Source organism: Sander vitreus, chromosome 18, assembly GCF_031162955.1.
Source record: "Sander vitreus isolate 19-12246 chromosome 18, sanVit1, whole genome shotgun sequence".
Taxonomy (NCBI): domain Eukaryota; kingdom Metazoa; phylum Chordata; class Actinopteri; order Perciformes; family Percidae; genus Sander; species Sander vitreus.
In genome coordinates, this window is record NC_135872.1 from 13,113,539 (window position 1) to 13,139,488 (window position 25,950).

The window sequence follows — 25,950 nt, forward strand, 5'->3', positions numbered from 1 at the left end:
GGATATTATTTATGTGCGGTGATAAATAAAATGTAGGTTAACACTGAATGAGTATTCTTGTGTTTATTGTTATATGCGTATCGTTAGTCTTTTGTAGGACCAAACCTATGGAGGCTTGGTGGTATGTTACACTTGTGGCTCGTGGCCCCAGCCTGGCCCCTCCATTTGAAATAGTCTAGAACCGCCACTGGGCTTTCTTACTGTTGTGGGAACCTTAATGGAACAATCTTTCACATATAACATAGCATTGGTAAATGTCAGGCTTTGGATAGAGACCCTCAGAATTAAAGAGCAAGGGCTTCTTTCCAGGTTTACAATTTTGCAAGGAAAGGGAGAAATAATTGGTTGGAGAGGAAGTGATATTTGTTTCTTCTCAGTAGATTAGAAGCAATGCAAACAAAACATGACATGCATTTTGAGTTAAGGTGTAAGGCCAACGTAATGTGGTACTAATTATAGGAAAAATGGGAATTTCTTAGGAAGAAAAGCACCAATCAAATCCAAGTAAATATTATACAATACTAATTTATTATTATAATTTTCTGTAGACAAATGTTACACTTTGGATGTTAACCTGTTGTGCACAGACTAAAAGACTCTCTTAGTTACACTGGCAGGTGTACCAACTGAAAAAATCGCTAGTTTTAGCAAATACTAGAAAAGCTAAGACATTACCATCAGCCTCAGCTGTCTTGTTCCTATAATTAGTACCAAATTACAAAGATATTTCTGGGAAATTATTAGGAAATTACAGAACTGTAAAATAAGCGCTACAGAAATTGCTTACTCTTTGTTATGATTGTTTGCAACCATTTCTTAAAGCTACATTGTGTAAGCATTTCTCCCATCTAGCGGTGAAATTGTATATGACAACCAACTGAATATTACTTTCTAGCCCTTCCTCCTACGGTGGCCGAACGCGAAATTAGCTCTCTCCATCATTTACACGCAGCTGTTCTAGCCACTCCAATATTAACTTTGGTCTTGTTGCTTTGCCTGTCGCGTTGTCGTTTTAATTCTCTTTTTCGCTTCCCTGGCGAGTAATCTCCCCTTTGCATTCGTCACGGTGCCAATAGGTGTAAGAGGGCGAAATGCGGAGGTATGTCCCTCTTTGGCTAATGTATTTTAAAGATGGAGGCGCTACATGGCTGCCGTCATTCAAGCGAGTCGCTCCTATGTATTCTGAATGATTCTGAATGTCAGATTCTACGCTTACGAGAATATTTGTTATATTAGTTGGTGGAAGTAATTACACATGAATGAGTACATATTTGTGAAGGAACAAAGGTTTTTTTTGCTAAGAATATAAAAAATTACACAATGTAGGTTTAAGCAGAATCAGACTTCTGTTTAACTTAAAATAAATAAAAAAAACATAATAAATCACCATTACTCCATCGTGAAGTAACTGTTGAACACACCTCCCAGCCAGAGGGTGGAATTTTCCTTCATGTCATTCTGGATAGCAGTGTCGTAAAAGAGCTTAATTTCTAAATTAGAAATGTAAATGTTCCACACTACACCCTCTAACCATCTTGCCGCACTCCAAGAACAACAAGGTCACTTAACAAAGGACACATTAATACATACATGCATGTTTTTGCTACAAACTGCATGCAGCATGAGTTAATTTAGTGCTAAAGTATCTTTCTCAATGTTTCCGTGAAGCTAAACCGAATATATACTAGTGTCACAATACTTAACGATCATCCTCTCTCTTTGTACACCTCCTTTCTCTTCTCATTCTCATCTCCTATCCCTGTATCATCTAAGACAGACCCCCTGCCCCTTCAGCCATTATGTATGCTTATGTTCTTTTCCCTGTCGCCTTGTTCTAGCTTTCTGTCGGAAATGTCAGCATGTACTGACCTAAACTGGCTACCTGGCTGCTGCTTTTTTCCCTTTTTTTTGTTAAGCCAAGGCCTAGCTGAGCTGCGGGAGAGCATTCTCACATAAAGATCACCATGAGTCATGATAACCTTTGTATGTGTCAACGTGTTCAAAGCCAAACCCCCTGCCAACACACACACACACACACACACATGCTCTCAGATGGAGACACACACTCATTGAGGTGCATAATGTATAATTGCAAGACGCGTTGAGAGAGGTACACAAAGAATCTCTGCCTTTGTTTTCCCATGCACAAGTGCGATTTTATCATGTCATCTTTTCTGAAATCAATGTTTCTATTGACGTGCTGTTTGTTAACATTCTACCTGTGGTCTCTCATTCATTCTAATGTAATGTGTGTGTCTGCTGTATCCAGGAATGGCCTATTAATGGCGGAAACTGGGGTCAAGGCACACAGAGCTACCCAGAGATCATCATCACTGGGTAAGACAATACTGATTTCATTAGCATTATCATTATCGTCTTGCTGCAACTCAATTACTTTCACCTCTCCTGCACTGTCTGGTTTCCACAGCGAAGGAGATTGGCTTAGAATATTTACTGTAGGTCTTTATATATTCCAATCATGTGCACCTCGCTCCATTTTAATGTTTATTAGCCCGCTCTAAGCTGTCAACAAGGGGAGAAGGGGTGTTGTTGACAGAACACACACACACACACACACACACACACACTGAAAAATTGACATTGAGGTATTGGTTTGGCTCCTTTTCCTTCCTCCCTCTCTCCTCACCCCTACATGCCGTATTACTATTCTGTACAGGCTTCTCTCTCCTTCTAAGAGTGCCACAGCCTGCAAAACGTTCCTCTCCCAATCCACTCAGCTGAACGATAAGTGTGAGGGGAAGAAATGGCAACCAAAATACATGTTTTTTATGACAATGTCCTTTTCCGTGACACCTCATGGAGAAGCTGTCATACTCAGCACCTGTTGTTTAATGTAATCCTGTGCACACTAAATTCATTTTTAGGCAATTAGCAATGTGGACGTTGGTGGATGTTCTGTTACTAACAGAATTTACACTACATGTAGTGGTTGTGGGTAGTGATGGTGCAGTGGATCTGACACATGCGTTGGTGTGGGAGACCCCGGTTTGATTCCCACTGTGATACATCAGTCAATGTGTCCCTGAGCAAGACACTTAATCCCTAGTTGCTCCAGAGGCGTGCGACCTCTGACATATATAGCAATTGTAAGTCGCTTTGGATAAAAGCGTCAGCTAAATGACATGTATCATGTATTACATGGCCAAAAAATATGTGGATATCTGAGCATTATGCCCATATGTGATTGGAACATGGCTGCAGGGATTTGCTCACATTCGGCCACTAGAGCTTAATTAGTGAGGTCGGTCACAGTCGGTGTTCTAGCTGAGGTGTCTGATGAGGTTGAGGTCAGGGCTTTGTACAGGCCCGTCAAATTCTTTTACACCAAAACAGAGCAACCATTTCTTCATGGACCTCACGTCGTGCACAGAGGCATTTTCATGTTGAAATAGGACAGGATGTTCTCCAAACGTGTGCCACACAGTTGGAAGCAAACTGTTGTGTTAAATATCTTTGTATGCCATAGCATTAAGATTTCCCATGAGTTGAACTAATGGGCCGAGCAACCGGAAAAACAGCCTCAGTTACAAAAGTATAAAACAAGATTGTGGACAGGGATGTCATATACTTTTGGTCATATACTGTATATAGTCAACCTACTGGTTACCTTCTTGTTAAAGGTCAGTGGTGGCCTAGGGGTTAAGGAAGCTGGTTCAATCCCCAGACCGGCAGGAGAAAAAATCTGGGTGGGGAAAGTGAAAGAGCAGCGCTTGTCCCTCCCTCATTACCACCACTGAGGTGCCCTTGAGCAAGGCCCTTATCCCCAACCGCTCCAGTGGAGCTGCTCAGTGGCCAGCAGATCAGACTGTGGTTGTACTGGGCAGCTTCCAGGTATGAATGTGTAACTGTGAATGTGACAGGTCGTTGTTGCAAATGAAAAATTGTTCTCAATCGACTTGGACTACCTGGATAAATAAAGAACAAACAACCTGAAGTCATGAAAATCATTAGTTAAATCCCTCTAAAGAAGAGAGATATGGTTGTGTTAAATGATTAATTGGGGACCGAACAAAATATTTTAGTTTAATTTTGATTTACTACCTAGACATCGGGTTTTGTGTCTTCGATTGTTATTCTTGTGATGTTTTAATGCTGCAAATTGTACAACATTATTTATTTTGATCAGTCTAGAATTCAAAGTTGGTAGTCAAGACAACAGGACACAAATGGAAAGTCACCTCTCTCTTGTTCCGCTACTTTTATCTTGTCTTTCTCTTCCTCTCTTCCAGGCATGCTGATGGAACTGTGAAGTTCTGGGATGCCTCTGCAAGTGAGTTCACTCAACGGCTAAGCTTTGTATACGCTTCAGAAATTATAATTATTGTTTAGAACAAACAATAAGCAACAAAGAGACCGAAAGGGAAGCTCACGGAAAGGAAGCAACTTTAAAAACTAATATAGAAATGTATTTTTTAATAAATGTTTCTAAATTTGAGCACGAGCCTTCACACAGTCAATATCAACAAAATAAGTATTATTTAGATTTACTATTGTACACGTAGTAATAATGGATGATTTCAATATTCTTGAAAGTTATATTCGATTGTTTGATTTCCCTGGATTGCAACTGATACTTTCCTCTTTTCTCCTAGTAATGCTCCAGGTGCTCTATAAGCTCAAAACAGCCAAGGTGTTTGACAGAAACCGGTCCAAGGAGGACAAGAGCAGCACCGAGGTGTCAGATGAAGACCCCTTTGCCATTCAGATCATGGCCTGGTGCCCTGAGAGCCGGATGCTGTGTGTGGCCGGGGTGTCAGCCAATGTTATCATCTACCGCTTCAGCAAACTGGAAGTAACTACGGAGGTGGTGCAGGTGGGTAACAGTTTGCAGTGCAATCGTAAGACTCTTGTAACCATACAAGCACAAACACAAATAAGGGACATGTGTAACTTTTCATCAAGAATACATTTTGCATGGGTTTGTTATTATTTGCCCTCAGCACTCACTTTCTTTACTGTTTTAAGAGCACAAACACACACACACACACATGCGCTCAAATATCTGCCTAGTCAAAGGCAGTATGGTTGCCATGCCAACAGACGGAGCAGTGAACAAGCAAAGCTAGACTGTCATTATAATCTGCCTTGATAGCGACGTAAGTGCTTATGGGGGTGTGTTGGGAGTCTGTGTTTAATGACATAATGTAAAGAGAAATGCTGTTTATCTGTGCGAGAATGCTTGCAGCTCCTATAATACAAGTGAGAGGGTGCATGTATACTGTTTATATGCGTAGTTTCTGCTTTTTTCTGGAGCAGTGGAGTGTTAAATTGGTAAACCAGCAAGATACTTTATTTATTTATAATTTTGGCAACAATTTTTCTTGTTAAGCAGTCACTGCTGTGGTGTTGTTGCTCTAGACTTGCTCTAGAAAGAGATCACTTGTCAATCATAGTGCGTGGGAGGTGCGATGATGGATTTTTCCTCACAGGTCTGTAAATTAATTTAAATTTTTGTGTTCAGCACTGTTTATCCTGACTATTCAATTATTTTGTTCTTCCAAACAAACTGGGCTTACAGCAAACCCTAAAAAACATCTACATCTGTAGAGTTCATGTGCCTTGTTGCAAATCAGCCAACTTCCTGTTGGAAGCGTTTTCTGTGGATGACTGGTGGATGTGTCAGAGAAATGTCCTGCACTTTTTCCTACGCTCGAAGCGTGTGTCTGGGATGTGGATCAGGAGTAGATATGTAGTTGCAGCGAGCTGTAATTAGGAGAACAGTCTCCGTTCCCTCAAGGTAAAACACCTCTATAACCTCACAGAAATCACGGTAGAAGAGCACAGAGGCAGGCGGGAGTGAGGAGCCGAGGAGAGGGCACTGATCACTCTTCACTCCCACATGTCAGTGGGGCTAATGAGAGTGAACATTGTGTGTGAGTTTAGGTAGTATGTGTGAGTGTGTGTGCGTGCGTGCGTGCGTGCGTGTGTGAGTGCTTGTGTGAATGCGAAGGTTGCAGAGAAGTAGCCTGAAGGAGGACTTAGAAGGAATGGAATATTTCAGTATTGGAGAACCTCTTTGACCCTCAGTCTGCCTACATACACAAGCACACACACACGTCAAACAAATCTCTATTGTTGATTATCAAGTGACTCTGTGGATGTATGTGGATGTCACTCCCGGTCATATGACTGTTCCCATCCTCAGAGGAATTCATGAAGAATTGTTTTCAAGAGTTTTGTGTGTTTATCATGATATTGATGCGCTCCTCTTTTATAAATCTGCTAAAATCTTGCATTTACACTTGCACCTGTGTGTGTGTGTGTGTGTGTGTGTGTGTGTGTGTGTGTGTGTGTGTGTGTGTGTGTGTGTGTGTGTTGTTTTATACAGTTACTAGAGGTGCGAATGCAGTACGAGCTGAACGACATAGAGTCTCCAGACGGCGGGGGTGGAGGGGGAGAACAGACATCAGCGCTTCCCACCCCTGGTGCCTCACCTCAGACAAGCGGCCCACCTTCACACCCATCCACGAGCAGCAACAACTCTGACGGAGGCAACATGCCCTGCCTCAAGTATGAAACACACACACACACACACACACACACACACACACACACACATACACAAACCGATTACATAAACTCTCAAAAGCGCTTGCACACATTCTTATATACACTCATACACACAAGAGTCTTGCCTTTCGCCTCAAGCACTCTAGCACAGACTAAGTCAGCGCCTGAAGCATTTTCAGCCACGGCCTCCCATCATCCCCTTGCAGCCACTCATGCCAGACTCTCAACACACAACAGCTTCAGAACTGCAGCTGCACCACTTGTCATTCTCTTTATGAAACCTTATTTTTTTCTCAGTTTCTCTCGCTGTCTCTACTCTTTTCCATTCAACTCTGTCTTCTTCTCTCCAGAGTGCGCAGTACTCCTCTGAAGCAGTCTGCAGGTTACCAGGTAGATTTGGTGGTCCAGTTAGTGTGGGTGAGCGGAGAGCCTCCACAGCAGATCACAAGTCTGGCGCTCAATTCCTCCTACGGCCTGTAAGTATACAGACAGGAACATCTTTTCTGAAAAGTTCCCACTATTTATTCTAGTTCATCATCATCTGAAGTTGAGTCAAATATATCAAGACAAAATATGCAAAGTGGACATGCATACAATTTTGCAGTTCAAGCAGTAACTGCTCACTGCTACAGAGGCAACCAGGCCTGTCAACACGATTTATGACTGCTAAGAATATTTGGAGATTCCAGCTGTTTTTGTGCTCTGACTACAGTGTTTTTAGCTCTGAAAACTAAGTCAAATCTCATGACCATGTTTCTATAACCCATCTCTCCTTTACTCTCTCCCTCCCCCCTCGTCCCTCCTTCTTTTTCCACTTCCTACCTCACTCTGTCACCCCCTCCCCAGTGTGGTGTTTGGCAACAGCAACGGTCTGGCTGTGGTGGACTACGTCCAGAAGACGGTAGTGCTCAACTTGGGGACGGTCGAGCTTTATGGCTCCAATGACCCCTACCAGAGACAGCCCCGCTCGCCAAGAAAGTCACGACAGCCTTCTGGAGGTAATGAGGAAAAGGGATAAGATGAAGAAGACTAAGTTTGTTGTTTCTTGCCATTACAGCTCAGCCACAAGACACAACTTGCTATTATTTTATGTCCTCAGCTGACTAATCATACAGTACATCCAAGCTTTTTGTGCCCAAACTCAAAAGCTAGATGGCTGAACACCAAACTTGCAAGTCACTTGTTAAACTCCAGTGTAAATGGAGCCTAGTGTAGCTAGACAAACACACGGCAGGTTGAGGCAAATTGGGCTAAAAACTGCTGAAATGCACGAGAAGCAAAATCATATTTTGTATTCAAGGATTTTTTTTTCAGTAAAGGTCTGCATTAGAATTCTAATCAGTCTTTCAGTGAACATTATAATGGGATTTTCAGTAACCCCACATGTCCAAACGTCCCTGAACTGATCTGTAAACTGATCCAAATATGAGAATGAACGAAATCATAGAACAACACACGGTGCATCTAAAAATGATGCTACCCAGTCTTAGTTCAGAAGGCTGATACACAACAAAGCACAAAGCAAACAAACTCTTTCTCTGTCCATCTTCCTCTTTCTCTGTCTGTCTCTTTGCTCCTTCTCATTCACACACACCCTCCCACAGCCCATCCCTTTACACACATTGCCACTGCAGCTTCATAGTACCACTGATAGCTAATAAGATGGATTCCATATGGACACACTGCCACCCTGTGTTAGAGGATGGCAGTGCAGCTACTTAAAGGATGCCGCAGTGTCATGACGATGCACTGCCCATACTTAAACAAAAGTTTGATGGATGCATTAGTAAGCTGTGGATGCTGAAGGATTTATTATTAATGTTTGTGATTTATGCACAGATAAGCTACGCAACTATATATTCAGGCACACACAAGCAAACCAATGTACACACACAAACGCTCAGACATACACAAATACGTGCACATGTAAGTACACTCAGAGCATCTGGTGTCATTGACTGGTGAGCAGTGGGCTGGCACCTGTCAGAGCTTGGCGACTGTGAGCAGTAATCAAGCGTCCAGCTGTGTTTCTCTGCCAGACTGCTGTCTGCTTGGCTTTCTCCTCACAGGACAATGTCACACACACACACACACACACACACACATACACATATTCATACACAAACATGCACATGGCAAAAGGAGGAATTAGACTTAGAACAGGATGAAGAAACATTAAAGATGCACAAAATCTTTATCATGTTTAAAATATGAGCAGAGTTTCTGATGGGCTAGTCTGTTGGTCAGATTACGTGTCAAGTAAAGAGAACATTCGACATGGAAACCATCCATTTATTCTTATGGTCCAGTCCAATCTCCCAAAAAACAAACAGCAATCCCAGTTGATATCTGAGGCTCTCTATGAAATGGCAGTGCATGATACAGTAAAGAGTAGTGTAATACTTTTACGAATGAACTCCCCAGTGGTTCTTTTTTTGGTATTATTTCTGTATGAATTGAATTGTATGATCTCTGCTACAGGTCTGTGCGACATCAACGAGGGCTCAGCCACATCAGAGGACCGCTGCAAGTCCCCTACTTCAGGTAACATGTCCTTCAGCGTCTTATTAAAAGAAAAATGGGAGAAACATAGCAGCAGGCTTTGTGTTATCTAGACATAAAAAGCCAACAGTGAACCAGTCAAAAATATTCCTATAATACCATGTATTAAATGCAAGAGGGGCTTTTTGTCAGGTAGAGAGATTCATGTTTCAAAAGAGCCTCTACTTTTAATACTGTTTTATTGAAATTGTTGCTCATCAAACTGGAACTATACAGAAGGTTTTTTTGTTGAACCGTAAAATTGTCTGGCTGTCAATTTCATTCTGCCTCAGTCTTTAGAAATGCACTGTTTGAATGCACTGTTTGAGTTTATTACCATACGTTTATGGGTTTTTGAGAGTATTTTCCCATTTGTGCATGCATTCTTTTACCACTTTGCAGAGTTCAATAGACAGGAATAAATTTGTTTTAATCTCACACGGTATCGTGGAAAAATGGGTTATAGGCTGTAAACGTATCCAATCTCTGTCATGCTAATTCAGTGTGACAGCTAAGAATTATACATTGAATGAAACAAAACTCTAAGAGAAACCCATTAATTTACCTTAATCAGAGAACAAGTTAAAAAGTAAAAGTTCAACCTGAAGTGCCTTGGGTATTTTCACATATTCAGTAACTGCATAATTGTAAGGAATATTCCACAGTTAAATGTATAATATCAGTTGCAAGATGATATGAATTAAGTTTTGACTTGGATTTTGAGCAGGGATCTTCTTTCAGTTAAAATGTGTCTGGGTGCACTCACTGTGCTGAAGCAGATTTGCACAGAACATTATCATATTAAGCAGTTTTCATATCGGTGAATGTGACCAAATGCAAACCCACAAAATCCATTGTCACTTAGAATTGTATGCACCTCCACCACAGAAGAACTACACTGTGTTGTAAGATGCTCTTTTGCTCTTTACTAGCCGCCTTCTTACGTCATTAGTATTTCAGCTGAAGGTGAGAGAACATCCCAGATCCATCTCATTAGGGGTAACTTGGCACTGAATAAGGAGCTTTTTAAAAAGGTCAGACAGAAAACAAATCCCAAAGTCTGGAGTCCTGCTGCAGGTATGATGACTGCCTCAACCCCCCATGTCTGGTGCCACCAGACTGTGGTCTGATACATCTGTCTGCTCTGCATTATTCATAGGACAGAGAGAGAGAGATAAGGTGCCTCCCTGCAAAAAATATATCTGTTTAACAGTCAGTCTAGGGCGAAGCTTTTTTCTCACTGTCTTGCAGTAAGTGATAAAATCTGCCAGTGGGAAAATATTATTTAGATTTGTTTTTCGTGCAGTTTTACCTTGAAATAAGTTGCAGTATGATGAATTAAGACTCCAGTAGTGCCAGGAGAGTGTCATTTCATTCGAGAAAATCCTAGGAATTGTTTGCATAAAATAACGGAAGGGCTTCTTTGCTCATTATGGTACCCAAATGAAACTGGGATTATTTTGATTAGTTTTTCATTTTGGGCACAAATGCAATACAAAGTTAAATGTCATATAGACTTTTATCCTTAGATATCTGTTAAAATAAATGGTATCAGAGCCTCCCCCTGACTTGATTTACCCGGCCAGTTGTTTTTATTATAAAAAAGCAACAAGTTGTAATACTGTACAGTACAGCATTCTCTCGTCTGCTATTAGGGTACAAGGTTTTTACATCAGAAAACAGGGTATTTGAGTCAAATCAGTGTCCTGAATTTTGAACCAGTTTTATTGAACTAAAAGGACAGTTTGATGCTCAGGATAAAAAAAAAAAAAAAAAAATCAAATAATCAGGGTAAACAGTGACAGCGTATGTGTAGTAACAAGCCAAAAGGTGTTTCTAACTGCACATTTACTTTACTCTACTTTACTTTCCCCTTTACACCCCCAAAAGTGTTGATGTCAAACAGCAATCTACCGCAATTCTACAATGGAGGTGGTAGAGGAGGTAAGATTGGCCAAAGATTTTCATGAGAGGCTGTGTAGGCAGGACAAAGTGTGCCCTCCCTCCCCCCCCCCCCCTGTCTCTGTCCTCTGTGTCATGGTCACCACAGTGGGAAGAAGTAGACTAGAGCATAGAGAGCCAAAGTTCAGCTTCACTTATGGGTTAGCTTCTATTCCACTATCTTTTGGTTTTCACTGTATTGAATTATAAACAACAGCATTTCTTTCTTGGTTAAATGACAACATGCTCATATGTTACATCTGTACACAAGTATATAGTTAGAAAGGTATAAGCCGAGAACTGAAAGCTCATGGAGCAGAGGCTAACCTGGAAGCAGGGCAGGAATTCAGCTGTCTGTGTATACACAATACAGCGTAATTGCCTTAGACACACATTGCATGCTACATGTAAGTAGCACGAGTGTCATATTGTAAATGTGCCTGTGATATCTGTCCTGACCTCCTACAGCAGATTCTTCGCGTACATTATGAGTTACAAGATTGGCTCTGTCCATTGTACAGTATGATGACACCACAGAGCAGGGGAGCAACTCATCTGTCTAACTCTGTCTTTGTGTGCCTTCAGTGTGTGTTGATGAAGTAGATAATTACATATAGTAATGATTTTTGTCTGTGGAAGGCAGGGGTTCTGGATCCTACCTTCATTCTGATTCAGGTGACAATGAGTAGGTGTCTAAAATGACAGCTACATCAGAGACTCGAGTTTTAGACCAGTCCTTCTTAAACCAACGTCGTAGATTCTTTTTAACTAGCCTGACCTCGTTTAATTAGTCTGAACCCCTGAAAACATGTTTTTAATATTCTAAGCCTCAGAATATACTGCACATAATACTGATCCTCCTATTAGCTTTGTTGTACCTGTGAGGGCAGAGACATCATTTTTTTATTTTAATTGGTTGATGAAGTTGGTGACCTCACATACTTCCCATAACCCGAGCAGAGGTCTAATTAGCAAGAATAAGTGAAAACCCTTAGATTAAAGTAAATAGAAGGTAAGAGTAATCCATAGTAGATTTGTGTGTCTGGACAACTGCGAGCTTTAAAAACTCGATTATGCGTAGTGTCGGACTTTCAAATTATACCTCTGGCTCTTTATTTTTTTAAATGGAAACAAAAAATGGAATCAAGTTACACCCAACCTAATGTGGGCTTGAGGGTATTAAAGGATGTCACAGACTTTTCAGGGTTTTTTGTATACATTTCTTCATTTGTCAAGGTGGGTTTCTGTCAGTTATCCAAACCTAAAAAAAACTTGCTACCATTAATGAACATAATATCTACTGTAAGTAAATGCATGATGAATGTCCCCTTTCATCATATAGATTTCCTTTTAGTTCTTTCTCCTACAGACAGAGAAATAACACCTACGACATTCATTTATTGTTGTTTATATTTATAAGTTCACTATTTTAAAAGATGGAATGATTTGAGCACCAGAGCTAAAAACCTAATGTGTTTTATATTACATGCACACATACATTAATCAAGTGTATTTAGTACTAGTTGAGACAGTTTTGGGTGTGCCTAATACGGTTATTAATGAATGAAGCAAAAAACAACAACAAAGTTCAGCTATCTTACAGTAACTACTTCAGTAATCATCTTTTCAACTGTCTTCTTCCATCTCCTGTTTGTAATTTCTGTTTCCTTCCTGTTCTTGGTGCATGCTCCTGTGGCATGAGGGTCCTGATTGGCTGTGCAGTTTTGATGTATCTCACTGTACCAGTCCTCTCTTGCAGGGCATTGTGCAACCAGAGGTCACCTCCTTTGTTTTGTCTTCCACAGCATGCCTCTGTGATATACAGGGTTGTCTCTGAGTCCTTACGCAGTGTCTTCTCCTGTGTTTTGGGACCCCTAGACAATGTAACAATCCCACGGCACTTTGTTTCACAGCCTTTTGTCATTTTCGTGTATTGTAGCTTTGTGCACAATCCTAGCCCAATGCTAGTTCTCTAGCTTTGCATGGCATTGTGTGTTAGCGTAGACATGTGTTTGTAAAGAGGGATGTTCTCTTTTTTCCAGCAAAGATGTCACGGAAATTAAGCTTGCCTACTGAGCTAAAGCCAGACTTGGGTAAGCCATGACTTCGTGTCTCCAAACAATTTGTGTGAAATGCAGTATATCTTTCTCATTTTACCTGGACTCTAACCACATCCCATTAGTCTAGTTGTATCTGCTTATTAGCCTCAAAATTGGCATGCTCTGCAGATATTCTCCTAAGTTTGCATGAGATAAAAGTAGCATTGATCTGACCAGAATTGAAATTTATTGAGCTAAATCAAAGTGTTGCAATTAAATTCAGTCTGAAATGTTCTGCTCTGACTCCCACTTTTTTGATCTTGGTGGGGGTTGTACTAGAGGTCAATGGTGCTAAGCTAAACTATGCACACTCCATCTCACCGTAATGCTTTCTGTTACTTTTGCAGCTTTCTCTTTCTCTTCTGTGTTCTTTATGTCTTTCCTTTCTCTGTCTGATTGGTACCTTAAAAATTGCCCAAACAGAAATATTGTCACTTTGAAAAAAGGAGTACAGTGTACAACATTCTTCTAAAGCACCAAGAACATTGGATGGGACAAAAATGTGCAAGTGCCAAGACGTTTACCTGTATGTTTGTTTTAAGAGTTCCAGTGTTATAACCAAAGTGCCTGATAGCTGGTTCTTTCATACTAATAAAAATGCTGATTGGAGATTTTGAAAATGTTGGTCGGCGTGTGAAAATGTGCAAATGCGTAATTGCACTGGATTTGTTTCTGTTGTATAATATATGATATGAAGTATGTATAATATAAAGTCACCATCAATACGGTTTCAGGGGATGCTGCTCTGTTAACCAATCCATCAGAGAGATAAATTAGACCAGCCTTTTATATATTTACCCACTGTTAAGAATACTCTTGGATTTCTCTCCCAGTTTCCTGTATCTACATCGTCAATATCGTACAGAGATCACTCATAAACATATACAGTTGTTACTCAATTGGTATGTCTTGAGTTTGCTGTAAAATGTCAAATGCCTTAAAGACACTATGATGTTTTTATGTATCACTTTATTTTGTACAATACAGTGTCCATATCGGTGTTGACTGCCTTGTGATTTTACTTCTTTGCGGGTGCTTTACCTCTCTCTGTTTTCTCCTTACTGTCCTCCTGTCTGTATGCCCGCCGCGGGGTGCCAACCCATTAGACCACAGGGACAATTCTTTCAGCCGCTCGCGCTCCTCCAGCGTCACCAGCATCGACAAGGAAGCACGAGAGTCCATCAGCTCCTTTCACTTTAGTGACACCTTTGCCCGGAAGGGGGACAGCGCTTTGACACCCTGCCTGTATGTGGGCACTACTCTGGGCACCATGCTGTCTCTAGCTCTCACATTGCCACCTGCTGGGGAGCAACGGCAACTGCAGCCAGTTATCATTTCACCCACGGGTGGGTAATGGGATCAGAAGGGATGGAAAGTAGAGTGATGCATAAACTGTCTCTGATGTTCACAATATTGTCAGACTTTTAAAAACAAAAGCACCACTCTGAAATACATTAAGCCACTGAATTTAAATTTCAATAACAAGCCTTTTCTTTCCATTCATCAGGCATTTTGGTGCGGCTGAAGGGCAGCGTCATGCGGATGGCTTTCCTGGACTCAACAGGTTCCATGCTGCCCCCTCCGTTTGAGCCCTGGTTTGAGCCCAACGTTATAGCGGATGGTGAAGAAAGAGAGAAGGTCCGTAAGCGCCGGCCTGTCTCAGTATCCCCTTCTACCTCCCAGGACCTCAACGAGAGCCAGTATGCTGTGGTGTGTTCCGAGAAACAGGCCAAAGTCATTTCCCTCCCCTCCCAGACCTGCATCTATAAACACAGTATCACAGAGACCTCCTTCATCCTAAGGGCAGATGTGGTGCAGATGAGCCAAGGTGTGTCTCTGGCTTGTTTCTGTGCCAATGGCCACATCATGACCCTCAGGTGAGAAACATGTCAGTCTGTGTTGGAACTAGCTGGTTATTATAAAAATGTGTCAATCAAAGTCTTTTTGAATGATCATGTTCATTGATTAGATGTAAGTAGATTTAATCTGCCTTCTGTTGTGCTCTGTATGTTTTGCTACTTTACAGCGAACAGTATTCACACTTGAGTTTGTGTTTTTAAAAGATGGGTCAGTATTTTTGCCAATTTTGGTCAGTATTGCCATGACAACCACACAAAATCTGGCTTTTGAGTATGAAACACTTTAAAACAGACACATGTGATTATGAAGAAGTGCAGTGTCCATGTGTAAACTAGCCAATAAGAGAGCTATGCTAGATTAGTTCTGACCAATAGAGGAGTAGGAGGTGGGCACAGGTGCCTGCTTATGAGCTCATCAGGGTCCTGCATGAGGATTGAGATGGGATTTAGTCATATTTGAGACATCATGAGCACACATACACTCACCTAAAGGATTATTAGGAACACCCTACTAATACCGTGTTTGACCCCCTTTCGCCTTCAGAACTGCCTTAATTCTTCGTGGCATTGATTCAACAAGATGCTGGAAGCATTCTTTAGAAATGTTGGCCCATATTGATAGGATAGCATCTTGCAGCTGATGGAGATTTGTGGGATGCACATCCAGGGCACGAAGCTCCCGTTCCACCACATCCCAAAGATGTTCTATTGGGTTGAGATCTGGGGACCGTGGGGGCCATTTTAGTACAGTGAACTCATTGTCATGTTCAAAAAACCAATTTGAAATGATTCAAGCTTTGTGACATGGTGCATTATCCTGCTGGAAGTAGCCATCAAAGGATGGGTACATGGTCAGAAACAATGCTCAGGTAGGCTGTGGCATTTAAATGATGCTAAGGGGCCTAAAGTGTGCCAAGAAAACATTCCCCACACCATTACACTACCACCACCAGCCTGCTCAGTGGTAACAAGGCATGACGGATCCATGTTCTCGTTCTGTTTACGCCAAATTCTGACTCTACCATCTGAATGTCTCAACAGAATTCGAGACTTATCAGACCAGGCAACATTTTTAGAGTCTTCAACTGTCCAATTTTGGTGAGCTCGTGCAAATTGTAGCCTCATTTTCCTATTTTTAGTGGAGATGAGTGGTACCCGGTGGGGTCTTCTGCTGGTGTAGCCCATCCGCCTCAAGGTTGTGAGGGGGTCTCAGTCGGCCCATTCTCCTCTGACCTCTAGCATCAACAAGGCATTTTCGCCCAGAGGACTGCGGCATACTGGATGTTTTTCCTTTTTCAGATCATTCTTTGTAAACCCTAGAAATGGTTGTGCGTGAAAATCCCAGTAACTGAGCAGATTGTAAAATACTCAAACCAGCCCGTCTGGCACCAACAACCATGCCACGCTCAAAGTCGCTTAGATCACCTTTCGTTCCCATTCTGACATTCAGTTCAGGAGATTGTCTAGACCTGGACGACACCCCTAAATGCATTGAAGCAGCTGCCATGTGATTGGTTGATTAGATAATTGCATTAACGAGAAATCTTACAGGTGTTCCTAATAATCCTTTAGGTGAGTGTAAGGGCTATGACGAAGTGGATAAGGCTGCAGAGATAGTTTGAAAAGTTTATTTGGAAGTTTTTTTTTCACAATGAAACTTGTCACTATTGGAGTCCATTTTAATCAATGTAAATCCAAGCGGAGAACAGCCTTCACTTTCCGTTTGAGCTGCTGACAAACCTACTGCACATGCAGGGAACGCTTAAACTCAAAAGACAGATTTCAATATTCAATATCATATCACTTCAATGTTATGTGACGATGGAATTATCCTTGATACAATGTTGCTCTAAGTGCTACCTTTGTTATGTGTCATTTATTCATTCACAATTCCGTATATTCTACAAGTGTAAAACAACTGTTGTTTGTTTTTTAACAATGTTATCTGGGTAACAGATTGCCTGAACTTTTAAATGGCAGAAACAAATGCTGTCACCACTGAGGTGGACATGCTCATCATATTATATCCTCAATTAAACATTTCTTTTTGCTCAAGTTGTCATTCAAAGTCACGACACAAACGTTTGTCCTCTTGCAAAACACACAAACAACACACACAACAAACACACCCAGACACATCCTTAGACCTCTCTCCTATCATCCTTTTAACCCCAACACTAACCTAAACCTTCAACGCTACACTACAGCTAAACGTCCTAAATTTAACAATGTAAACCAAGGTGACACAGGCATGCACACACACATGCAGACGTACCAGGTTAATTTTCATGCAGTGTGTGGAAGGGTTTAAGTGAGGAGGTGTTTATAACTTTGTCACTCACCCTCATTAATCTTCACTTCCATAGAGGAGAGAGACCGAGGCAGAACACTCATCCATATGGCAGACTGACAAAGATAGGATGCCCAGCTGTCTGTCTGTGTGTGTGTGTGTGTGTGTGTGTGTGTGTGTGTGTGTGTGTGTGTGTGTGTGTGTGTGTGTGTGTGTGTGTAAAATCACATAAGTCATTTCTGTGCCCCCCCCTCTCTAGTGTGCCGGGACTGAGACCGCTCATGGATGTAAACTACCTGCCTTTGACAGACATGCGGATAGCAAGGACCTTCTGCTTCACCAACCTGGGTCAGGCCATGTACCTCTGCTCCCCCACTGAGATCCAGAGGATTACTTACAGCCAGGACACCTGTGAAAACCTACAGGTCAGTTTAACTTCTATGTACAGTACAGTATGCATATAGATTTAATGCGGCATGGTTCAGGATTTGAGGGTTTTAATCATAAATAAAGTTTTGCAGATTATATTCGTTTTGGGAGCATACAAGAACTGCATAGAAAACATTTCATATTAAAGGCAATTGATATGATCATGTCAAATAACTGGATTACATAAAGGAAATATGTTTGGGAATGTGCATACAAGGTATGTACTGTGCTGTATATTCATATGTATATGTATTGTACTGCAGTGGATACCAAAACACTGTATAAATAGACATGGGCAGTTAAACTGTACAGTATGTAGCAGGATGATGTGTTTGTTGATGTTTCAGGAGATGCTGGGTGAACTTTTTACACCAGTGGAGACACCAGAGGCACCCAACAGAGGGTTCTTCAAAGGCCTCTTTGGGGGAGGAGCACAGTCACTGGACAGGGAGGAGCTATGTATGCCAAACCTACACATGCCCAGATATACAGCAGTTCAGTCTTTTATTGATTCAACCTCTCACTCACACATCTCTCCCTGTTCTTTTTCCTTCCTTAACTTAGTTGGTGAGGTGTCAGCTGGAAAGGCATCACGAAGTCTGGCCCAGCACATCCCAGGCCCGGGTGGCATTGAGGGCATGAAGGGGGCAGCGTCTGGTATAGTTGGAGATCTGGCACGCGCCCGGATAGCACTGGATGAAAGAGGCCAGAAACTGGGCGAGCTGGATGAGAGGACAGCTGCCATGATGGCCAGCGCAGACTCCTTTTCCAAACACGCCCATGAGGTAACAGAACATGTTTAAAGGTGCTGTAGGTAGGATTGGGAAGATCCAGGACTTAGCCAACCCATTTGAACATCAACAACTTCTCAGTCCCTCCCCCCTTTCTGCTAAAGCCCAAAACGATCTCCTAAGCCCCTTTCCCCACAAGGGAGAATGAATGTGTGTGCATGAGCAGTGATTGACACACAGTTAGACACCCCCCCTGGCCCTAATTGGTGGATCTGAACAGGGAGCGGTGAATTTTTGCAAATTGCACTACAGGCTGTAGGTGGTGCCAGAGGAGCCAGATTTCTTTTTTAATTACCTGTTTCAAGTAGTTCTACTGGAACATAGGGTCAGTTTCAGCAAATAGCACAGAAAGTTAGTTTTATAAGTCTTACCTACTGCACCTTTAAATGTCTAAAATCTAGAGAAAACATTAAACCCCATGAGACGTCACAGCAAGGACACCATAGCTGCTCGTGCTTGTTTCAGTTCTGATTTGATCATCAGAGCTGGTTACAATATCTGGTAAAACTGCATAACAGCAAATATTTGTGAGAAATATCAATCCTCCCTAAACACAATGTATAAGAAAAGCATACAACACATCTGATGTAGTGCAGTGAAATACTGTATGTATTTCCGAATACTGAGAGCTTAGCTTTCTCAATTGATTTCAAAAATCTTACACACTTACACTATTTACCCACTAGCTGGCAGTAGATGCCTGTAGAAAGTTCCCAGTACCGTGGCTAGGGAGTCTAATTTTCTATTCATAAATGAGAAAAAAAAGGAAAGACAAGGACATCATTACAATTAATTTTTTTATGATCTAAATTATTTAGGGTCCAGCACCCAGACTATAAGGTCTGATCCTGAGTTGTGTCATATTTATTATAGACAGAATTAATATATGTAAGGTCTCCTGTTTCCTGCAATGTTTATAATTTTACCAGGTGATCCAAAGTTACAGCAAAATTGTCATTCTATGACATGACATGAACTTCAGCGACAGCAGAATAATTAGTAGCTGATGAGGGACTTTTAAGCCTTGAATTAATCATGAGAATCATGGATCATGTAACTCACCAGTCTGAAAGGTATTCCTCATATTTTGAACCATGTTCTCAGTCCAACATTTCGTTTCCAGATGATGCTGAAGTGCAAAGACAAGAAATGGTACCAGTTCTGATCAGTGACAGTGGAGGAGCAGAGCTCCATGGACACAACTGTCACCTTCCATTGGCCCATTTGGACTCACCGTGACCCCCACCCATGCGTCTGTCCATTCATCCATCCTTCCAAGCCTTCTTCACTGGGACACTTGGGATTTTCTTCCCTAGCACAATGTTGACTACTGTTCTTACCTCAGTCTAAAGGGTGGAACTGAGGGGTAGACAGGGGAGAAGGACAACCTCAGAGGGAGCAAATAAATGGTGTCTTGTTGTTTTTGTCTCTTAGTTTATCTCTGTTCAACTTCTCTTCCGAGGTAGCCAATTGGCCCAAGCACCTGGAGATTCATCATTCTGATTTGCCAAAATGTCCTTTACTGTTGTCTCCACTCCGAGCCCATTGGGGCCAGTATTCAAACCGATGAACATAGCTGAAAAAAAGACAAATACCTAATGAAGAAACAGACTACAAACATTCTTAAAATGTAAAAAGAAGGAATAAATACATCATTATATATACATAAAGCTAATAAATGTGCAACGCTGTATCCACCTCTGAGTGACAAGTACAAAAGTAAGGAATAACTCATCGAGGAGACAGGAGCAGGGTGTGAAGGCCGAAGAAGGAGGCGTTGAAGTGCCAGGGGAAGTGTTGCGTCAGCGATGCCTCCTCTATGCAGAGTCACAGGGATGAAAACAACGTATTCTGATGTACACTGGATATTTCGTCATCTCGCTCAACCTGTAGACTCTCCTCTGTATCTTACAGACTTTCATATCGTTACCAACAGTGTGTGCGTGTATGTGTTAATTTCTGTTTTCTTGCCATTCCTCTATTTGTTATTTGTTGGGTTTTTTGCTCTTGTCTGTATTATTGGAAAATCTCTTATTTTTCTATTGTTGTGAAAGTGGATGATATATGATTTGTTGAAAAAACACATTTTGTGGCTTTTATCTAACAACTCAAATTAATTTCTCCTCACGAAAAGGGCTGGAATCTAAAAAGGAGGGCAAGGATATAAAAGGCATATATCGTTAAGTACTCACTGACATGGCAACATCAGCTGTCTTGACTCTGAACTCTCAAAGCAAGTGCGTATGAACCAGACATGTTTATTGTTTACCTAAGGATTTCATTTATTGACCTGTGTGATGTGATGTGAACTGCCTCCCTCACCCTCTAATGTCATAAGCTTCCACAGTTTGGCTTAGTCTGTGAGTGTGACTGTACAAATGCTGATGAGATCAGTGTTAAATACGTCCAGCCAGATTTGGTGGAGTTTCCAAATTCTGGAGTCAATCAATGTGGAGATTACATACACATGAGTAGTAACCCTATTTATGTGTTTTCATATATGCAGGATAATAGAGATACAGATGTATAATCCTTTAAAGGCATACATTTAAAACATATTTCAGGTTTTGCAGACAGTTGTCTGTATGAGAAAGTTGTCTGTGTGATGTATTTGTTAATATTTAATTATTGAGGTGCAAGACAGTTGTGTTTGGTGTCAGAAACGCTCACCTTCATTATTATCTCGTTTCTATTTCCATATTTGCAGTGAAGCTCAAATGTGGTGTATCTCTCTGTCTACCAAGCTTTTAATCTTTATTTGTATATAAGTAAATAGTTTGACAATCTAAGACCAACTGGAAAGTAAATATCGAGGTTGCTCAAGCAACAGAAGAGGAGAGAGGCCATATTTTTTCTGACGCCAAAGAGTTGCTTTAGCTTTTCCATTGCATTATCGTTTGGCTTGTCACTCTACCAGACAGTATACGGTAACATGTGTAATACAATATAACTTCACCCATGGAGTGCAGACCCGGGATCAGGTCCATTTGGGAATGTGGTCATCTTCATCACCTTTCGGGGTTCAAGAAATGGAGCAAGTTGCAATGGAACTCAGCCATTTATAGTAGTATTGTTTCACATTATGCCATAAAAATGTAATATTTGGACTAATGTTTGAAGTGGCCTAACTGTTGGCTGATAAGGCTGTTTCCTGAACCATTCCACTACAGCTGAAACACAACAATATTTATGGTATTTGTGTGTGTGTGTGTGTGTGTGTGTGTGTGTGTGTGTGTGTGTGTGTGAGGGTGTGCTCATGTAAATTAATGGATATCATTTAAGATTTGGGTTGTTTAATAATTGATATTTATGTCCTAGTCTCACCAGTCAGCAGACTGTGTCCAGTTGAGTGTCTGTTACACTAACTAAAACCAATGACGATAAAAAGATAACAATTGGATAATGTACAATAGAGGATGATCTCTAAACTATGGTTTAATTTCACTGGCGCATGTCTGGGCCCATGCTTCGACTCTGCTTCACTTCAGTCTTTGCCTTTCTCTCTTCCTCAGTAAGTGTACCACTGACTCTCTTGGTTCCACAGCGACAGATATGGCCTTCTCTGTGTTTAGTCAGCATTGTAGTGTGGATGTTGGTAGGTAGCTCTGTCTCTAACCCCTAAAGTGAAGAACAGGAAGAAAAAAAAAGAACTTCAGGAAAAATAACTAGTTTTAGCTAGAAGTCATCCCTGAAAACCTGTTCAATGTCTTTCCCTCTGACCCAACTGTTATTTATGTGTTTCAGGTTTTTTCTTTGTCAATGTTATACTTGGTTTTCATCTTTGTGTGATTTGTTTCTTGTCCATACACTACAGTATGCAGTATTCTTACCCAATACAATCCACACACTCAAGCAACAAGAGGGAGTCTTGTCTATCTGTCATATGCCATCTTCTGTCCTGGATTCAACAGCTATCAGTGGGTTGCAGTATTTTTCTCATTGTAGCCAATTTTCTTGTACAGTTTTATGCAACTTTCACATGGATGTTTATGACTTTATCTGCTGCCACACAAATTTAGAAATTCTGTAGATAGAGATTACTGTGCAATGGAAAATAAAAGTTTAAAATGTTTTTTTTGTCTTTTAACATCCTTAAAAAATCTTTTTTACTCTGTTCAGATTAAATAAAAGCATATATTTCAGCACTGTAATAGTCGGGTGAATACAAAGGATAGAGAGTACTGACAATTGTAATAGTATAGGTATGTATGTCCATACTAAGACCTATACTGTAAGTAAAGATGAGGCTCTGAATGGAAATTTGGTTCAGATTATTGCCATATTTGCATCTGTACACTAGATGGCAGCAAACACACGCGGTTGTCTCTACATGCAATTAGACTGAACAGGAAAAAGATAAAGACTGGTCAATGCAATCTAACCTGCGAGTTAGTTGATCTGAAAGGTAAATTTTGACTAGAATAAATGTATAGATAAAGCAGAAATTGTTCATTGATTTCAACTCAAAAGCAGGAAGCAGATCTGTTTAATTTTTCATTTTAAGGTTTAATACAATGCATTTTCTAACAGTTACAGTAATAGCTTGCTTTGTTAGCTTATGGTCTGTTCTTATACTGTTTTGCTGCCTTTCTTAGAGCAACACAATCCTGTATTGATTACGCTAAGTGACTTCCGAATGTGCTCTCTGGTTTCTTTGAAGTCATGACACAGGTGACGAAGTAGTCAGTGGAGCTCCTGAAGGTCACATTTTTTCTGAAAAGGTTTTTTTTACTCTTGGCTGTTTTTTTTTCAAGATTTTTATACTTGAATTACAGCAATGGCAAAGTACCTCTAGGCGACCTTGATAGTTATTTTTGGTAAAAGAAACTTAGAAATTATCTTACACTTTCTCTTGTATTTTTCAACTTAACTGACTTACAAATACACCACTAATATTAACTAATATTCTTGAATCAGAGACATAATTGTCCTAATCTCTGTGAAGCTGCACATTTGGGTTAGTAAGTTCACCAAGTGCTGTATTCACAGTTGAGTGGATAATTTACTGCAGCAATCAGAGAGGCTTCCAGCTTGGCAGACGATTTCCTGTCGGGAAGAAAGATTTACACACTGTAACCGTACATTGTCATGAATGCTTCCTGACGTCATGTGTGACCACACTTGGTGACTCAAGTGACAAGCAAAACAAAGCAATATTGCATAAAATATAGACATTGAATTTAGTTTTAAACATGCAGAGGAACTAGAATTCTTAAGCTTTCTCAATGTCTGCAACAATTATAAACCAACACAAAAAACACAGTATGTAAGAGTAGTAAAAGTAAAAGTATTGATTGTTGGCTGGAGGGATACAGCAGACTATGATTATATGTCTTCTCTGTAGCTGTTTTATGATGAATCTATAAAAAAGCAGATATACTGCAGTTCCGTAAGTTGATTGTCTCTTGGTCCATACTGTGTTATAACCAATTCTGTACAATTGTTTATCTGGTCTGCTAATCTGACAGGAACAAATTGGGCAGAGTTGTGCTTCCCCTCCTCCTAACCTTGTACTCTCTCTTCCAATGTATAAAGAATCGGGGTTATGGCCTTGTGGCGCGTCATCATCACTTCTTTACGTAAACTAAACTATCAAAGTGGTGTCATAATGTTATTATGAAGGATGCATGTTTTTTTATCAAAATACATGCTTGTGTGCTTATGAGAGGTTGAAGGGTAAGTTAAGGGGAGACTGAGACACAGAGACAGAGGGAGGGAGATTGGGTAGGTGATGAAAGAATCATGTTGATTCGTTCAATTTGACTGGAGCCACAAAGAGAAGGTCACCGGGGAGAAATGTTTGTTGATGCATACTGTTTGAACCACTGACCTTGTTAGCACATTGGCAAACACACACACATATAGGGTTAGGTGATTCAGAGCTGAGCACACTGCTCAGCGAATGAAACGTCAGTGTGACTGTTGCCGTGGTGACTGGAAACATGAATGACCTGAGCCATGTCTGCACAGCAGGAATCAGCATGACACCTGAGGGAAACAGGAGGAGGATGAGCTGGATGAACTGGTAGATTTAAACCATCCCTACAGTCACATTACATGTTTTATGTGTTTTCTTTCTCTTACTGTGTCATATTTAGAAAGATAAACCATAAACTGAGTAATGAGAGGCTATAGCAGGTTTTGTTTTGAAATATGTCTATTCATTTTATGAAACCAAAACACGATGTTTATTGTTTTAAATCTGCCATCTAAAATGCTACGGTTACCTGGCCAAAAGACCATAGGCTAAGCAATCCAGTTTTATGACATCAGTCATTTTTTAAGGAAGGTGTTACATTTTCCACTTAGATATCTCATTTCAGTAACATAAGCTGCTTAATTTCAAGTTTGGATATCCTGTGTTATTTGGTATTTATTGGATGCTTTTATTTATACTGATATGTTGAATCAAGCCTAAAGATAAATAGCAAAAATAGTACAAGTTTACAGATATGCTTTTATTTTGTAGATCAAATGTATGGGTTAACCATCTGTTCAGTTAGATAACACTTTGTATCCTGATCAGATCTTTTGAATGTATTTAATTAAGTACAATACAATACTTTTATTATGGGCTTATCTAAATTTGGCCTACAGCACATTTAATCATCGTTTATTTGTCCAATAAATGGAGAACAGGCGAGCTACTGTATTTCTGTCAGTCTCCAGTGTGGTTCACATGACACACTCTACAAGCTGTAACATTAATCCATTGCACCTTTCCCAAGAAGGCGGCCTATTTAAACCTGCCCTGCCCGCTCTAGTGCACTGCTAGCCGGCTCAGCCGGCTGTTGCACTTCACAAACTCTGCTTTAATTCTTATACAAAGAATTGCTGCTAGTCTTTGTGCTAATTATGTGGCACTTTACAAGAAAGATCACCGGCTAAGGGCATTATGAATAAATAATTCCATAGACCTGTCTGACAAAAAAAAACACAGGTGTAATTATGGCCACGTTCCATCAAGGTTTTAAACCAGTTTCTGTGCACTACTATTGTGCATGGTTGCTAAGAGCGGCTTCAAGTGACACTAACTGGAACCCAGCCATCATTAACCAAATTACACGTGCTTTTCCTGCTGTTACAAACAAATCAAAATGACTGCTGTGGAAAAGTTCGTTTGGTAACTCTGTTACTCTTCATCATTTTTTTATTTTATTTTGTATCGTTGTATCAGTTGTAAGTTAGGCAGACAAACAAAGAAGTTGGAGTTTGCTATTAGCATGGGACCTCGAATTGACTGTATGACATCTTTACAACAAGGTAAGCATTAGCTAGCTAGCTGCTCGTGCCAATATACTTAATATACGTTATGCCTTCCTTCTGTCTGTTCAGTTGTTTTCGGTGCTCGTCAACATTATGCGGTCTTATTTTATTGAAATATGTTACTGCATGCAATGTATTTGTGTCTGTTGGCTGCTAATATCGGCTGTTTTTATGCTGCTGCAATCTTCCTGTAGGCCTATGCA

At 40.7% G+C, this 25,950-nt stretch overlaps 1 protein-coding gene across 2 annotated transcripts in view; it reads left to right on the forward strand.

Moving 5' to 3' along the window:
- Positions 1–22,553, forward strand: part of stxbp5a (syntaxin binding protein 5a (tomosyn)) — a 98,454-nt gene extending 75,901 nt beyond the window's left edge. Inside the window, exons 13-26 of one of the 2 annotated variants that reach the window (XM_078275083.1) lie at positions 2,270–2,337; positions 4,251–4,291; positions 4,614–4,834; positions 6,350–6,531; positions 6,882–7,007; positions 7,378–7,529; positions 9,013–9,075; positions 13,056–13,105; positions 14,176–14,458; positions 14,620–14,989; positions 17,521–17,686; positions 18,038–18,149; positions 18,255–18,475; positions 19,605–22,553. In XM_078275083.1, coding sequence (XP_078131209.1) covers positions 2,270–2,337; positions 4,251–4,291; positions 4,614–4,834; positions 6,350–6,531; positions 6,882–7,007; positions 7,378–7,529; positions 9,013–9,075; positions 13,056–13,105; positions 14,176–14,458; positions 14,620–14,989; positions 17,521–17,686; positions 18,038–18,149; positions 18,255–18,475; positions 19,605–19,646 — 2,097 coding nt within the window. In that variant the 3' untranslated portion in view covers positions 19,647–22,553. The remainder of the gene's footprint in view (positions 1–2,269; positions 2,338–4,250; positions 4,292–4,613; positions 4,835–6,349; positions 6,532–6,881; positions 7,008–7,377; positions 7,530–9,012; positions 9,076–13,055; positions 13,106–14,175; positions 14,459–14,619; positions 14,990–17,520; positions 17,687–18,037; positions 18,150–18,254; positions 18,476–19,604) is intronic. The other variant, XM_078275082.1, reaches the window with a different exon arrangement.
- The last annotated feature ends 3,397 nt before the right edge of the window (positions 22,554–25,950 follow it).